Here is an 18712-nt window from a genome sequence, read left to right as displayed (position 1 = left end):
TTATAATAACCAGACACGATTACCTATTATAAGAAATTGATATGATTATACAGCATAGTGCACCAAATATGTTTAAATAACAACTTTATATTTAATATCAATGGAAAGATTTCCACCCAATCGACCCATGGATTGATTGTATCTTGTTTAACGTCTCTCTCGAGAATTTTTTACTCATATGGAGACGTTACCAAGACCGGTGAACGGCTTTAAATTTAGGCCTTTGCTCGGCGCTTACGGCCATTGAGCAGTGAGGGTTCTTTAGCGTGCCACATCTACTGTGACACTGGGCATCCGTTTTGATGGTCATCTCCGAGGACCAGTGACATTCACACCTGATGCTGAGCGTTTGGCAGTATATATGCACTGAGTGTGTGTAACGGGGGGGGGGGGGGGGGGGGGGGGGGGGGGGGGTATGTTAGAAAATGAGAAATTCAAACACATTGATTAAAGTTTTAAAATTGGTATTTTATTTTCATTTAGAAATGTTTACTGATTTTGATATATCAAAAACTTAGAATAATCAACAATGACACTTCCTCTATATTTATACAATATTATTGTCTTTAAAAAAGACATGTAATACATGAGTACATGTACTTGTTTTCCATTAAATTCACACTTTAGTATGTTGCACAATATATCCATTGCTCTGGGCTCACAAATACATTATTGATTCTATCCAAGTCCCACATTTTGCAGAAGTTCTTGAATTTTCTCTGTAACCTGTGAAGTTGTGGGGTCCAGGGGATATGACATCATCAATGTAAATGAAGTACCTGTTATAAAAAATATATTCTGTATATTCAAATATTGAAAAAAAGATGAATATCTAATATACTAAGAATTGTCTTTATAAATGTCTGTTGTTAAAATGAAAAATTCTATCTTACTAAGATAGAAAATATTGTACCTTTCTTGCTGATTTTCATGGCAAATTGCTGTTGAAGTTGTTGGCTGGAAGCCCATTTCAACTTGCACTGGTCCTTAGGATGATGCTTAGAAAAAAAATCATCATAATTAATATTTGCACAGTCAGTATTAATCATTAATTATACTGTGTCAGACAATGTCAATTTTAAAATCGTGTGTCTCAATGCATGTTTAGTGAACTTTAAAATGCTGATATATTGAAAATTACACACATAACATGTATTTTATTATGTTAATTTTTAAAATCTTGTCTGAAATCAGTATTACATATGTAACACTACATGTATGTTAAATGTGTGCAGTGCAGCAATGTGAACTCTTGCAGTAGTAGTACATCTGCATGATTGCTATTTATTTCATATTGTTATAGTTACCTTCTATTTAAACTGTACATACCCTCCCACCCCCGGGTCCTTAATGAGGTGAATAAACATCATAATTATCATATTACAATATGAGATGACAGATATGTTTTCATAAACTGCCAGTTCATTCTAATAATATCAAAACAAGTCAACTCTAGATTTATCAGACCTGTCTCCTTTACGGAGTGTGGGTCAAGAGAAGGACATCCATATCTTATTTTCATACAATACATTTATTTGCCTATGAGGGGGGCTTGTGATGTTACAAATATTTTAAATAAAGTTTTGTAGACCTACATGCTTGCATGAAACATGAAACCCCAGATTTGAAATATCTCTTAGGTCAATGAAATTTCAAGATACTAGAAGTACTATCATTTATACCAAATAGAATTTTAGTGCAACCCCCCCCCCCCCCCCCCCAAACTTGTGAGAGCCCTATTTTTTTTTTCAAATCTGGCATATACATGACATCCATTTACAATTACATGCACATGTAGGAGTTATATTTTGGGCACATATGGAATACATAAATGCACAAAAGATGAAACAGCTCCAAATTGTGCGTTTATAGATGTTATTATAAAATCGCGTTGTGAAATAGCAGAGGAAAAGTGGGTTGAATACAAATTCAATTTGCCATTTTTTTCACTTACCAAACGAAATTATGATTTCGTTGTCCACGTTGAATGCATCCATCGAATTCCTCTTCTCAGAAGAAACTTTGTTTAAACTCTCAATGACTACATAAACAGTATTGAAACTCGCAGCACTCGGACACCACGATCACGCTACATCAACAACTTTGTTTACGTAGCGCAGCTATGCATGGTGGTGAATTTCGTGAGGTAAAAAGTGCCATTCTGCACGGACGAAACATGTAGTCCACTATTATTACATTGACGTATTCCTAATCTAAACTATGGCCAAATTTCTATATCTTTCGTCGAGACGACCCTCTCAATCATCGATTCAGTCACAGCAACTTGTACTTTCGGAACCCCTTTTTGTTTTTCAACTACTCTATGGCGATGTACGGAATTCTGAAAAATAATTTCACGTGAAAATACACGATTTTTACTGATCACGTGGTTGCTATCGGTCTCTACCTTAAAGTCATTCCTTAAATACTAGATATATATGGCACGCCAAATTCACAAAAATGAGCTAAACATAGTTTCACAGTTGATAAACTAGGTTTATCGACTGTAAACTGTAGTTTACGGACCGTAAACTATAGTTAACGACGTTAATCTATATTTCACATCTGTAAACCATAGTTAACAGATAATCTATGTTTCACAAGCGTAAACTATAATTAACAATGAAAACAATCATTAGCGATTGCAAAACATAGTTTATCTGATAAATATGGTTTCACAATTGTAAACTACGGTTTACAAGTCATAGTTTATCTGATAAATATAGTATCACAATTTGTGAAACTAGGATTAACAATTGTGAACTATAGTTAACAAATGTAAATCATAGTTTACAAATGTGAATCTGTATTTATCAGCAAAATCTATTGTTAACGTTTATTTAAAGACAGATAAACTTGGATTAGCATTTGTAAACTATAGTTTACAACCGTTAAATATAGTTTTACGGATTAAAACTATAGTTAACGAATCGTTAACTGTAGTTTACAGTTCGTAAACTATAGTTTACAGTCGATAAACCTAGTTTATCAACTGTGAAACTATGTTTAGCTCATTTTTGTGAATTTGGCGTGCCATAGATATAGTTTCTACATGTATGTTGTAGTTTATTATTTCCAGCCCCGTAATTATGACACCAATAACCTTTTTAATGAATGATATTAATATAATACGGGGTTGTATTACCTGCCCGTCCCTCTATTCCCCTCTCTTCCTTCCTTCTAGATCACCCTCCTTTCCCTCCCCTCTCCCTCACTTTCACACTGTCCGTCCCCATCTATCACACCGTGACCACAGCATTTTAAAATTCCATCTGCATAGGACTTTGTTACATATTATGTCCGTTGTGTTGTCTGTGATGAATTCATATGTGCAGCTTATAATATGTTCATTTTTCTTTCAGTCATTTTGTTCCTCAGTGGATCCTCGATTGGAAGTACAAGAACTTATAATTTTTAAAAATATATATAGAGTTCTATATGGGAATTTAAAAATGTACTCATAAAAAGAAAACAAAAATATAAAATTTTAGTTATTAGTTATTATTTTTTATTTTTATTATCCTTTATTCATAAAGAATGTGAAAAGTGTCTTTATTTATATAATTTTGCGCGCGTTACGTTAGTCGTTCTTGTTTTCTAAAAATAGAAAAAGGTAGTATATACTTTTATTTATAAGAAGTGTTAGCTTTGTTCTGCACTAGTGTTGTCAAACTGAATTGGACTCATTTATCAATGCGTTTTTTATCTATTTCTTTATATTTCATTTTATACGATTTTTGTTGTTGTTGCGAATAGCGGTAAATATAGTAAATGATTAAAAACTTGTCAATTCTATTTTAAGAAAACAGAATTTTGTAACGATGTATGGGAATTCCCCGTATGCTCGCAATAGCGGAAAGCGATTGGTCATTATGTACCTCGTGACTAGGGACTTTCCCAATATGCAATTTTTCCATGGAGGTGTAATGGTAAGATCGAAAATACTTGGAATTTTTAGAAACTATTCGAAACAACACCGATTGTTTGTGATCCCTTCCATCTTTATGGGGGATAATGACGATAATTGACGCCATTAATTACAAGAAAAACGTCATTAACATGAGTAAAAGGGTTAAAACAAAACCAAAAGTAAGATCAAGTGTGGGATCGGAGATGACGCGGAAAAATGTCGTCGACAAGGAGAGTGCGGACCGCATAGCTGCAGCGGAAGCCATGTCATGTCTGTCTTCATCACCATTCATACTGCCGTCGTCGTCGACAGAATCGTCTGTACGCACGGCCAATGACCTAGAAGTAAACACGACCATGTCAGTTTCAAAACGGGTGAAATCTAGAGGCCGTAGTCGAGGGGGTAAGCGTTCTCCTGCCAAACTTCCTCAGGTGAAAGCCCCCCAGGAAGGTAACGTCTCTTTAGGTCCAAAAAACGCCAATACGTCAGAGTCCACTAAATCTAGTACGGGTCACCAAGGCACAACCGTAACCTTACAAGCTATTAATAGCAATACATCCATGCAGGCATCAGTTATAGCACAGCAACTAAGCAATCTGGTTAAAAAACAGAAAGAAAAGCAAGAGAATTCTGATGTTATGCCATCACATTCCAATATCAAGTTCTCCCTTCAGCAAATGTTAGAGCTTAAAAAGGCTCAAGTGCATGAACAGTTGCATAGTAGTAATAACCCTGTCCTAAAACTTCCTCTCAAATCCACTACTGAATCGCATCAATTACGCGATGCGGCAAGTCCGAGTTCTGTCACCAGTAGCGAAAGCATTGAATTAACCCAGACAGCTGTGGATCACATACTGAACCCTAACAAGTATGACACACCTGAGGCTTCTCTGCCTCTGAAAAAGAGGCGGTTACAGACCTATAAAGATGGGGAGGTACCCCCGACAGATAGTGGGTTACCTACGCAGGGAACAGTAGACCTGACCACAGACAAGCAAAGCCAATCTAAAGAGCAGCAAGGTAAAATATTATTGATGCCTTACTAAATCCTTAGACTGTTAGACTCATAAACATGCACATGGCGGAGGCAGACTCAGATTGCATTATTCATTTTTGTTTATGTTGATGAGTAATGAACTTTTTTTTTTATATACAAATTACAATGTAGTACAAATTGGGATTTGATTTTTCTTCATTTGAACTGTGTGTGTAATGAATGTATTGATTTCATATGTATAAATGCTTTACCTTATATGGCAAAGTATCAAAAATAGTAATTTTTTCCTTGGTCATTATTTTTAGCTTAAAATCTAGAGCATTTAATCCTGTGGCAGCCTTTATCAAACAAGCTGAAGGTCGACTGTGTAGTTTTTACTTCTCTTCCCAGGTACATTTTATCTGGGTTCTCTCTTCCACCAATAAAAAATCAACTGGGCGCCACCATATAACTCCACATTACCCATTTACCTATCTTGTCATACATTTATAGCAATACAAAAGATGAGATTGCATTTCAAGAAGCTAATGTAACTTGTGTTTGGCTGTTAGCAAATTTTGATTTAGAACTATGATACTTGCTTAGTTTCCAGTACAGACAAATATTCTATTTGTTGCCTTGGATAAAGTTGTTAGTACAATACACATTGAAAGAATTGGAATTTAAATCTAATCACAGTGATAATCATTGGGGCTGACAGTTGTGCAAAGTTAAAAAATATCACACGAAAAGAAGAGAAAGTATTCAACATGTTCAAAGCATTTTTTAACAACAGGCACTTAGCATTTTTAATTTAACAGACCTTCAATTTAGAATTTAAAATATTGGTGATTTCATATTTGTATTCTATATAGGCCAAGAACTTTGTGAGACTATTTGGGGGGTATTTAAGTTTTTGTTCTCTTATTCAGCGGGATCTTTGAAGACAACACCTAGTGGGACATTCGTGAACCCCAAGACGAGTTTAATGCTCCTATCGGAGATACAGATGGCGCTTCACCAGGATGAAGATGGAGACCTGTAAGCAAACGATGTCTTTCTCAAATACAATGTCATCGCATTGCAGTTTTGACTTGATTGTCAAAGCCAAATATGCTAGATGCTACATATAATCCCTAGTGACCTAGAGCATAACTTCATCTGCATGCATTATTTTAGATCACTGTAGTATGTCAACTTCCTCGATAATGATAAATTGATGAGATTCTAACTTATTTAGAAAAAATATGGTGAAAAGCAATTTGATATGAAGTACAAAATTGTAATAATTTATACATGTAGCATATCAAGCCTTTCATTTAATATCGATGTCGCATAGGAATCATTCATTTTGTAAGTTGGTTTTATACATTATTTGCTAAGTCCTCATTAATACATTATTGATGAAGTTCTTAGTTTTGTACATTATGTGACATTTCCTCTCCGTTTGTTCACTCAGTTAATTATTTATGATTGTCTCAGTTAATTATTTATGATTGAATTCAGTCTTTGCTTTAAACTTCCACAGTTTGTAACTGTGACCTTGTCTCCACATTGTTTTCATCCAGTTCTCTTCACTGGTCAGTTAATGTTTTATACAAGTCATTTGACCTACACATCTCAGTGTATGCTGGTCAAGGTAAAACATTTCATATATTCCCTCACACCATTCACAATGGTACATAACTTTGATTTTGTAATTATATAAACAATATTTCCAAGGGTATAAATATATAAATAATAGATGCATTTTTATTTGTTCATTTAGCACAAAATAGAGGTGGGGGCATAATGCCAAAGAGATTGGGACATTAAATAAATATACAATGTTAGAAGTCCTAGCTAAATATAACTTGTTCTTTAACAACCTGTCCAATATACATGAACTTTTCATTGTTGTCCATTTTGGGTAGTGCTATCAAACTTCAGTTTTGATGTGAATGGATGTTGTAATATATAGGTTAATCATTGTTGACATTACAGCTAACATTGCTGATAATGATAATCTCTAAACTGGTACGCCAAGCTGGAAACTCTGTTCTGACATTTTAAGGCCAGACCAGGTATAGGCATTCTATTTATAGCTGGTATTTAAATAAGAGCAAACGACCATGCAGGCATTCTCAACATTGAATTTCAATTCTAAATGCATTTTTAAAAAGTCATATGGGAAAACCAGATATGGATGGCAGATTATTTTTGTGCATGCTATCTCAAATATGGGACATTTAAAGCAGTGTACAATAAATATCCTCCTTTGTAGCAGATATTTCTTTAAGAAGCTTTGTAAAACTGTTCTGTCTTTAATGTCTTTTAACACAACACTTAGAACTTTGCACATACAGCAATAAACACCTATTACACACTATACATGGATGTGGAATATGACACATGTAATAAGTTCTTGTTAAATGTATCAATTTCGGAATAGATATAGAAATATTTGACCACTGAAGTGAACTGGATGAAAACATGAAGTATTAATATTATAGGATTAAACAATTATTCTTTTTGAAGAATTTATCCATGTGTAATCTCTGGACATTTTACTCACAAACTGAATAAAAGTGAGAAGCACTTTTATGTTAAGTATGTGGGTAAAATGTCTGGAGTTTACACATCGACAAATTCTTCAAAAAGACTGTTTGATTTTTATAATTCCAATTCGTTCCCTGTATGATCAATTTCGATAATTTGAACAATTTCCCCGCACTATGTTATTTGTTTTCAGGCGTGTATGTATACATAGCGTTAATGAATCAATTGCATTTTTTAAAAAGATTAGTACTTTGCAAATACTAATGCTGTATATATGCATAAACATGTTGTTCACATATGTGCACATGTTTTGTAGGCCTTTACACATTGCTGTGGCACAGGAAAATATCGTCATGGTGCAGAAGTTTGTTCATCTCATGACCATCAGTGGCAAAAGTGTGGACAAATACAATCGGTCACAACAGGTAGATATAAATTACACCCAGGTGGGAAATCAACCATGCTGAAACATATTGTTCTAGCCTGTCCTGTTATAAATATCCTATTGGACCGTCTCTACAGCTGCCTTAGTTTTTATACGCCCGTCACCAGATAAGAAATATTATGTTACTGTGCTGTCCGTTTGTCTGTCTATGTGTCTGTCCAAGGTAATGTTTTCCAGACTTTTTTCTCCCTCAAGAAGAGTGAGTTTGCATTTCAGCTGGATTGGTGCACTGTGACCTATTTTAGGGCTAAAAGTAGGTCAAACAGTTTTCCACACTTTTTTTCTTTATGGATACAGATATTGCCCTGAAATTTAAGTCACAATCTCTCGGAGGAATACAAGTTCAGTTTGCATTCCAGCTGAATTGGTGCACTATGACCTCAGAGTTTCCAACCCCCACAATTTTGGCATTAGGCTTACAATTTTAGGGCGGAAAATACGCCTTACGATTTCACTATATATCTTCCGATTTTCGTTTATTTGACATATCGAAAGAACTAGAGCTGTCTGTCATTGGTTTTTACTTTTATAAGAAACAAGCCATAGTCGTTACTACGTTTGTTTCATAGTCTATCTATCTATATATATATATATATATATACACACACACAAAATGTCAATCATTTTAATGCTTTGAAATAAACAATATGACAGCTGCTAGTAAGTGTAAGGCATGTGTTGATGGAAATAAAAAACAATACTCCCCCAAAGAAGAAAACCTAATAGAGCCAGTAATTCAAAGAACAACACGCAAGTACTCTGTAAACATCTATTCGTTTCAAAATCAGGAAGGGGGAGTTTGTATGATAAGTGTACAATCTGTTTGATAAACTTCAATATATTTCACGGTGGGGAAAATGACATTAAAAAACTTGCCATAATAACTGACACAGTAACTGTAAAATTATATAGTATACTAAAGTAACAAGGTTTTATACACAAGTTTTAGAAAGTAAAATCAATAAAAGATGTATCTGACCTTCTGCAGTTATAAAATGCATAACAATTAGTACGTCTAAATTCATTAAATTTGAATTTGAAATGTGCCTAAAATTGCTCAGGTTACATCTTTATTCATAAAAGATCTCCAGCGACAGCGACTGACCCCCGCCTTACTATTTTCCATTTCATAATGCTGGCATCTCTGTGACCTACTTAAGGGCTAAAAGTATGTCAAATAGTTTCTTGGACTTTTTCTCATTATGGATATAGATATTGCACTGAAATTATGTCATCAATGACGGGTGTATGATGTACGTTTCAGTACTCTTGTTAAAAACTGCAGGAAGTTACTCATTTTCACAAACCACTGGTTATTGTTTCCATTCCACAATTCCATGATGGAATGGAATCAACAATCCATGCTTTGTAATGATGAAAATTACAGTTAACAATCCATGGTTTGTAATGATGAAAATTACAGTTAACAATCCATGGTTTGCAATGATGAAAATTACAGTAACAATCCATGGTTTGTAATGATGATAATTACAGATAACAATCCGTGGCTTGCAATGATGAAAATTACAGTTAACAATCCATGGTTTGCAATGATGAAAATTACAGTTAAGAAATCCATGGCTTGCAATGATGAAAATTACCATTTTTGTTTGGAATGGTAAATATGTTCCTTTGTTTGGCATGCGAGAATCAGACAAACCCTGTCCCTGTAACCGTCCCATGAGATATGTTTTGTATCTACGGACTACTAAGCTGTTACTTAAAGGGGCATCAACATGATTGGAACTGAAAATTTTTTCATTTTTTTTTTTTTCATTTTTAGCTCACCTGAGCTGAAAGCTCAAGTGAGCTTTTCTGATCACCCGTATTCCGGCGTCCGTCCGTCTGTCCGTCTGTAAACTTTTCACATTTTCAACTTCTTCTCAACAACCACTGGGCCAATTTCAACCAAAGTTAGCACAAAACATCCTTAGGTAAAGGGAATTCTAAATTGTTAAAATAAAGGGCCAGGCCACCTTCCAAGGGGAGATAATCAAGAAAAGGTAAAAATAGGGTAGGGTCATTAAAAAATCTTCTTCTCAAGAACCACTGGGCCAGAAAAGATGAAATTTATAGATAAGCTTTATTAGGTAGTGCAGATTCTAAATTGTTAAAATCATGGCCCCCGGGGATCGGATGGGGCCACAATAGGGGGTCAAAGTTTTACATACAAATATATAGGGAAAATCTTTAAAAATCTTCTTCTCAAGAACCACTGAGCCAGAAAAGCTGAGATTTATATGAAAGCTTCCTTATATAATGCAGATTCTAAATTGTTAAAATCACGGCCCCTGGGGGTCGGATGGGGCCACAATAGGGGGTCAAAGTTTTACATACAAATATATAGGGAAAATCTTTAAAAATCTTCTTCTCAAGAACCACTGAGCCAGAAAAGCTGAGATTTATATGAAAGCTTCCTTATATAATGCAGATTCTAAATTGTTAAAATTACGGCCCCCGGGGGTCGGATGGGGCCACAATAGGGGATCAAAGTTTTACATACAAATATATAGGGAAAATCTTTAAAAATCTTCTTCTCAAGAACCACTGAGCCAGAAAAGCTGAGATTTATATGAAAGCTTCCTGATATAATGCAGATTCTAAATTGTTAAAATCATGGCCCCCCGGAGGTCGGATGGGGCCACAATAGGGGATCAAAGTTTTACATACAAATATATAGGGAAAATCTTTAAAAATCTTCTTCTCAAGAACCACTGAGCCAGAAAAGCTGAGATTTATATGAAAGCTTCCTTATATAATGCACATTCTAAATTATTAAAATCATGGCCCCCGGGGGTCGGATGGGGCCACAATAGGGGGTCAAAGTTTTTTTTTGTTTTGTTGTTGTTGTTGTTGTTTTTGATATAGTGCAGATTCAAGTTTGTTAAAATCATGGACCCCGGAGATTGAATGGGGCCTCAAGGGGGGCATAAAAGTTTTACATACAAATTTATAGGAAAAATCTTTTAAAATCAACTTCTCAAGAACCACTGAGCCAGAAAAGCTGAGATTTATATGAAAGCTTCCTGATATAGTGCAGATTATAAATTGCTAAGGTCATGGCCCCCCGGGGGTCGGATGGGGCCACAATAGGGGGTCAAAGTTTTACATACAAATATATAGGAAAAATCTTTAAAAATCTTCTTCTCAAGAACCACTGAGCCAGAATAACTGAGATTTATATGAAAGCTTCCTTATATAATGCAGATTCTAAATTATTAAAATCATGGCCCCCGGGGGTCGGATGGGGCCACAATAGGGGGTCAAAGTTTTTTTTTGTTTTTTTGTTGTTGTTTTTTTTGAAAAAGTGCAGATTCAAGTTTGTTAAAATCATGGACCCCGGAGATTGAATGGGGCCTCAAGGGGGGCATAAAAGTTTTACATACAAATTTATAGGAAAAATCTTTTAAAATCAACTTCTCAAGAACCACTGAGCCAGAAAAGCTGAGATTTATATGAAAGCTTCCTGATATAGTGCAGATTATAAATTGCTAAGATCATGGCCCCCCGGGGGTCGGATGGGTCCACAATAGGGGGTCAAAGTTTTACATACAAATATATAGGAAAAATCTTTAAAAATCTTCTTCCCAGAACCACTAAGCCAGAAAAGCTGAGATTTATATGAAAGCTTTCTGATATAGTACAGATTCAGGTTTGTTGAAATCACGCCCCCCTGGAGTAGGATGGGGCCACAATAGGGGATCAAAGTTTTACATACAAATATATAGGGAAAATCTTTAAAATCTTCTTCTCAAGAACCATTGGACCAAAGAAGTTCATATTTACATGAAAGCTTTCTGACATAGTGTAGATTCAAGTTTGCAAAAACCATGGCCTCCAGGGGTAGATTTGGGGCCATAATAGGGACTACGGTTTTACATGCAAATAGATATGGAAAATCTTCTGATATGGACCAAGGTGACTCAGGTGAGCGATGTGGCCCATGGGCCTTTTGTTAATGTTTACAATGCTAAACTAAGATATTTCTGATGGTCAGCAAAAAATTGAATGTCAGTTGTTGAGTTACAAGTGAGATACAGCACAATTTGTTATCATGTAAACAAGGCTAGTGTCATGATTTTGTTTACATATAGATCGCTTAATAGAAAATATCATGTTTAAAACAAAATGAGATGTGACAAACACTATAAACTGTACAGAATTAACTTGTAAATTTTAAAAAAATCTACTTTAAATGAATTTTTATGCCCCCCTTTGAAAAAGAGGGGGCATATTGTTTTGCAACTGTCGGTCGGTCTGTAGACCATGTGTTGTCTGCTCAATATCTTTTGACCCCTTTGCTTGATAACAACCAAACTTGGTATAGGGGTTGCCCCTGGAGAGTAGATGATCCTTATTGATTTTCAGGTCACATGGTCGAAGGTCAAGGTCAAACTGCTGGTCTCTACCCCATGTGGTAGACCATGTGTTGTCCACTCAATAACTTTTGACCCCTATGCATGATAACTACCAAACTTGTTACAAGGGTTGCCCTTGGAGAGTAGATGATCCCTATTGACCTTCAGGTCACATGGTCAAAGGTCAAACCTCTGGTCTTAAGCCCATGTGTTGTCCGCTCAATATCTTTCGACCCCTTTGCTTGATAATAGCCAAAATTGATACAGAGGCTTTCCTTAGAGAGTAGATGATCCCTATGGATTTTCAGGTCACAAGGTCAAGGTCAAACTGCTGGTTTTAACCCCATGTGGTAGACCATGAGTTGTCCGCTCAATATCTTGAGAACCATTCACTTGATTGTAATGATATTTCATATGTGGGTTGGTTATAAAAAGAAGAGGACTCCTATTGTTTTTCAGGTCAAAAGGTTAAAGGTCAAGGGTCAATCTACTCTGGACATAGGAATATACTGTCCGCTCAATATCTTGAGAACCCTTTGCTTGACATACATCAGACTTGGTACACTGGTACATCATCAGGAGAAGATGACACCTATTGATTTTGAGGTCACATGGTCAAAGGTCAAGGGTCAAACTGGACATAGGAATATACTGTCCTGTCAATATCTTGAGAACCCTTTGCTTGACACACATCAGACTTGGTACACTGGTACATCTTTAAGAAAAGATGACCCCTAATGATTTTGAGGTCACATGGTCAAAGTTCAAGGGTCAAACTGGACATAGGAATATACTGTCCGGTCAATATCTTGAGAACCCTTTGCTTGACAGACATCAAACTTGGTACACTGGTACATCATCAGGAGAAGATGACTACTAATGAATTTGAGGTCACATGGTCAAAGGTCAAGGGTCAAACTGGACATAGGAATATACTGTCCGGTCAATATCTTGAGAACCCTTTGCTTGACAGACATCAAACTTGGTACACTGGTACATCTTCAGGAGTTGATGACCCCTATTGATTTTTAGGTCACAAGGTCAATCCACTCTTGACATAGGAAGATATTGTCTGCTCAATATTTTGAATTGGTGATACTACTCTCAATTAAATGATGTGTGTATGTATAACCCTTTTCAATTTTGCTCCATGGGGGACATATGTGTTTTACAAACATCTCTTGTTACTAATTTATTTAACCTATGTATAAAAAAAACAACAGCAACAAATAAACATGGTACTGCCTTGTTTACACAAAGAATTTTGAGTGCTGTATCTCACTTGAAACTCAACAAATGACATTCAAATTTTTGCTGACCATTAGAAATACCTAAGTTAAGCATGTAGTTTGCAGTTCATGTAATCTGTACAGTTAATGTTGTAAACTTTTTTTTAAAGATTTCCTTTTTTATAAGCTGTCTTGCTTTTATGCCCTCTGGGCCCAAAATTGGAATAAACTTATCTTATCATTAAAAATGGAAAAAATAAAATTTGAAAATTTTAATCTCAAATTTTGTTCATGCCCCTTTTAAAGGAAATTGTCAGTAAAGGGTGAGACAAAGGATAGGCAAATCTACAGGGCTGAAACAAAAGGGTAACAAACATTTTATGAGAGGGTTTGATGTCATAAATCCTCTTTTGTTAGTTTTTACATCCTGCATCTATGTATTTTTATCTTAATGCAGATAAAATTTATAGTCCAGAACTTCAATTTAAATAACGACATCTTTAACACTCGAAGGTTTGGATTTCATTTCAATGTAATTCTTGTTCAACCAAAATATGAATGAATAACATACCATGGGGATAGGTGCATTTTTAAGCAAATGATTCACTTACAATATTTATTATCAACCAAACAGGTTATTTGTTGGCAAAAGTTTCCCTAATGTATATTTATTAGACGGTATTGCCTCATTGATTAGATAATAATACATGTATTGCCTCATTGATTAAATAATAATACATGTATTGCCTCATTGATTAAATAATTATACATGTATTGCCTCATTGATTAAATAATAATACATGTATTGCCTCATTGATTAAATAATAATACATGTATTGCCTCATTGATTAAATAATTATACATGTATTGCCTCATTGATTAAATAATTATACATGTATTGCCTCATTGATTAAATAATTATAGGTTATAGACTTTGTATGGGAAAATATGACGACCGAGTTTTTTGGCGTGTAGACGACCGCAAGCTCGGTCCGTCTACACGCCAAAAAACTCGGTTGTCATATTTTCTCATACAAAGTCTATAACCTATAAATATTGCCTCATTGATTAGATAATAATACCTGTATTGCCTCATTAATTGATCTCTTTTATCAGACCCCACTACACCTTGCGGTTGAGTTACAGTTTGACCAGGCTGTGTCCGTTCTGCTGATGGCCGGGGCCAACCCCTGTCTGGTTAACAAGCATGGGGACAGTTCCATACACCTGGCCATCAAGTGCAACACCATCAACAACCTGGCACTGATGCTCATCAAAAGTCAACATAAGACAGACATCAACGCCAGGAATTTTGAAGGTAACTTTTGTTGTCATATGAAAAGGATTAGAAAATAGATACCATGTCACAAAAAAATTATGTCAAAAATTTCAGTCTACAGTTGTGTGGAAATTTATGTTGTGCTGAGGGTGCCTAAATGTGATGAGTCAGGTTAATCTCCGATTTTATAATGATCGGTAGTACATGTACTCTCATCCATGGTGGGTTACATAAAAAAGTGGTGTTTCTTCTGTCCATTTGTCATGCTGTCTTTTTCCATCTGCCTGTAGCTTTCCAGTGAGGTCTATGATTGTATGCATCAAAGATGTTGAACCTTTTACTGATAATAGTATTATTATGTAACATTTATATAGCGCATAATATGATTTTACAATTACTCTAAGCCCTTCACACAATATGTATTTATATAAAAATAATGGACAGATAATTTTCTAGGGTAAGACATATATAACAAAATAAAACAGGAAACAAGACAAGTGATTAACATAACATGAATATGTGTTATATCGAAGTGATAAAACAGTTCAGATACATTGAGTCTGGTGGTCACACTGTCTGTCCGTCTGTCTGTCTGTGCATCTGTCATACTGTCAGCTTTATGTAACACAATATATAAAGTATTTCAAAGTTACATGTTTTAAGAATTAAGTGTACAATCTATTAATAATCTCTCGATCAAGGTGATTAAATAACATGCTTCAGATATGCTTATGATTTAGCACTACATGCAGATATGATGTGCAAAAATTGGCGATACATTTCCTCAATTGGCATGGCATCACAATAAAGATTGGGTAATCATTTCTAAGTAGGGAGCTAGTGATAGGACACAGGTAATCATTTTTAATTTGAGAGTTGATGAGAGAACACAGTTAATCATCTAATAAATTAGGGAGATGTTGAAGGGACACAGGGAATCATCTAATTAGGGAGATGTTGATAAGACACAGGTATTCATCTAATTAGGGAGATGTTGATAAGACACAAGTATTCATCTTATTAGGGAGATGTTGATAGGACACAGGTAATCATCTAATTAGGGAGATGTTGATAGGACACAGGTAATCATCTACCTAGTGAGATGTTGATAGGATTCAGGTAATCATCTAATTAGGGAGATGTTGATAGGACACAGGTAATCATCTAATTAGGGAGATGTTAATAGGACACAGGTAATCATCTAATTAGGGAGATGTTGATAGGACACAGGTAATCATCTACCTAGTGAGATGTTGATAGGATGCAGGTAATCATCTAATTAGGGAGATGTTGATAAGACACAGGTAATCATCTAATTAGGGAGATGTTGATAGGATGCAGGTAATCATCTTATTAGGGAGATGTTGATAGGATGCAGGTAATCATCTAATTAGGGAGAAGTTGATAGGACGCAGGTAATCATCTTATTAGGGAGATGTTGATAGGACACAGGTAATCATCTAATTAGGAAGATGTTGATAGGATGCAGGTAATCATCTTATTAGGGAGATGTTGATAGGACACAGGTAATCATCTAATTAGGGAGATGTTGATAGGATGCAGGGAATCATCTAATTAGGGAGATGTTGATAGGATGCAGGTAATCATCTAATTAGGGAGATGTTGATAGGATGCAGGTAATCATCTAATTAGGGAGATGTTGGTAGGACTCAGGTAATCATCTAATTAGGGAGATGTTGATAGGATGCAGGTAATCATCTAATTAGGGAGATGTTGATAAGACACAGGTAATCATCTAATTAGGGAGATGTTGATAAGACACAGGTAATCATCTAATTAGGGAGATGTTGATAGGATGCAGGTAATCTAATTAGGGAGATGTTGATAGGACAGGTAATCATCTAATTAGGGAGATGTTGATAGGATGCAGGTAATCATCTAATTAGGGAGATGTTGATAGGATGCAGGTAATCATCTAATTAGGGAGATGTTGGTAGGACTCAGGTAATCATCTTATTAGGGAGATGTTGATAGGATGCAGGTAATCATCTAATTAGGGAGATGTTGATAAGACACAGGTAATCATCTAATTAGGGGGATGTTCATAAGACACAGGTAATCATCTTTTCTTTTCTTTTTTTTATTGTATTGTATTGTTTATTGGCTTTAATCCTTACGGCTCATCAGCATAATACATATTCAATTACAAAGTATAAACAAAAAAGATGTATACAGTATGAAAAGTGGAGTGAATATTAGAGGATGGACATACATGAAGAGAGTTATAAGACAAGTTTACATAAAAAAGAAACCAACTAAAACCAGCATATACATTAGACGATAGCTTGGCTAGATCGTAAGAGTAAAGCACCTTTTAAAAATTTACCCAGATTACAGATTTGTTTTCTATTATGAATTGACATCAATTGTACCAGTTTAAACATAGAAGCATGCGACCAATAATATTGTTTTATATATGCAGATCTGAGGTTTTTGTACAAAGGACATATTAAAATAAAATGATATTCGTCCTCAACTTCGTTCAAATTACAAAATTCACACAATCGATCTCGTCTTGCTGTGCCATTATATCTACCTTGTTCAATTCTAAGCTGGTGAGCAGACAATCTAAATTTTGCTAAAAGATTAATAAGATTTTCCGGAATAGATTTTGTCAAGTAAAATTGAATGGTAACATTATCAATAAGGTGTCTATACAGAATACATTTGGGTGAATTATCAAAAAATTCATCTCGTGACTGCATGAAGTTGTCAGTTAAACGCTGTTTGAGACATTCTAGAAATAAAACTTCATTACTAGATGTTGATAGGATGCAGGTAATCATCTAATTAGGGAGATGTTGATAAGACACAGGTAATCATCTAATTAGGGAGATGTTGATAGGATGCAGGTAATCATCTAATTAGGGAGATGTTGATAAGACACAGGTAATCATCTAATTAGGGAGATGTTGATAGGACACAGGTAATCATCTAATTAGGGAGATGTTGATAGGACAGGTAATCATCTAATTAGGGAGATGTTGATAAGACAGGTAATCATCTAATTAGGGAGATGTTGATAAGACACAGGTAATCATCTAATTAGGGAGATGTTGATAGGACAGGTAATCATCTAATTAGGGAGATGTTGATAGGACGCAGGGAATCATTTCAATCAGTGTGGTGTTACGTTTTCTACATTTTACATCAGCTAAAATCATCTGAGACTCACCGTCTAAAGAATTACCATCTGGATTAAATATAGTTTTCAATGCATTTTAAGATTTTGTAGTGAAAACTGACCGTTCAGGGTGAAGGTCATGTGGTTTATATTTGAATTTTTTCAGTTACATTTTTTTTATTGCAGAAGACATATATACATGTTTTAGCATATTCTGGAACATATTGTACATTGTTTATAATGTAGATAAAATGAACAGTCAGTTTAAGATAAAAAAATTAGAAATTATATGTAGTTCAGAGATGTATAATAAATATCACTATACATGTAATTCAGAGAATAACAATACAAGTAAAATGCTTATACATGTAATTACACATCAGTGTCATTTCTTAGCATAGGGCTGTACATATGTATATATATAACCTTTCCTAAATTACCTAGTTCTTTTACATTATTGACACTTAATACAGTTGACGCTTGGAACAGCTTCGTTGTGTATAACGATGATATAATTATTGCATTATGGCATAGAGTAAACATGTTAAAGAAGTCTTTTTTAAACTTTTGATGAATTTTTCTCCCTGTGACATGGACTTAACATACATGCCAACTTTTAAAGATCTTCATGGAGGATTTTGCGCGCGAAGACCTTTTTTCTAAGCTCTAAATTCACGATATTTTGCCATGAAAATAAATATTTGTCTTTTCAAATAAAATATTAATCTAATCATTGTACATATATCAAACCAATATCAAGTGTGGTTGACTATTAACTTTAACAAAACTAAATAAAAAACCCACTTTGAATGATATACATGATTATTTTATT

The 18712-nt window shown here is 34.8% G+C and overlaps 1 protein-coding gene and 1 long non-coding RNA gene across 2 annotated transcripts in view; one reads left to right on the top strand and one right to left on the bottom strand.

The window, feature by feature from the left end:
- Window positions 1–447: 447 nt before the first annotated feature.
- LOC125678454 (uncharacterized) lies at window positions 448–2341 on the bottom strand. The gene is made up of 3 exons (XR_007371530.2): window positions 1955–2341; window positions 914–998; window positions 448–779 (listed from the first exon to the last, which is right to left on the bottom strand). It is a non-coding gene; the product is annotated as an uncharacterized LOC125678454 (long non-coding RNA).
- Window positions 2342–3587: 1246 nt separating this feature from the next.
- LOC125678432 (POTE ankyrin domain family member E-like) overlaps window positions 3588–18712 on the top strand; it is a 22905-nt gene continuing 7780 nt past the window's right edge. Inside the window, exons 1-4 of the mRNA XM_048916878.2 lie at window positions 3588–4930; window positions 5819–5927; window positions 7741–7849; window positions 14573–14774. Coding sequence (XP_048772835.1) covers window positions 4015–4930; window positions 5819–5927; window positions 7741–7849; window positions 14573–14774 — 1336 coding nt within the window. The 5' untranslated portion in view covers window positions 3588–4014. The remainder of the gene's footprint in view (window positions 4931–5818; window positions 5928–7740; window positions 7850–14572; window positions 14775–18712) is intronic.

Source organism: Ostrea edulis, chromosome 2 (genome assembly GCF_947568905.1).
Source record: "Ostrea edulis chromosome 2, xbOstEdul1.1, whole genome shotgun sequence".
NCBI lineage: Eukaryota > Metazoa > Mollusca > Bivalvia > Ostreida > Ostreidae > Ostrea > Ostrea edulis.
This window is presented reverse-complemented; position numbering and strand designations above follow the sequence as displayed.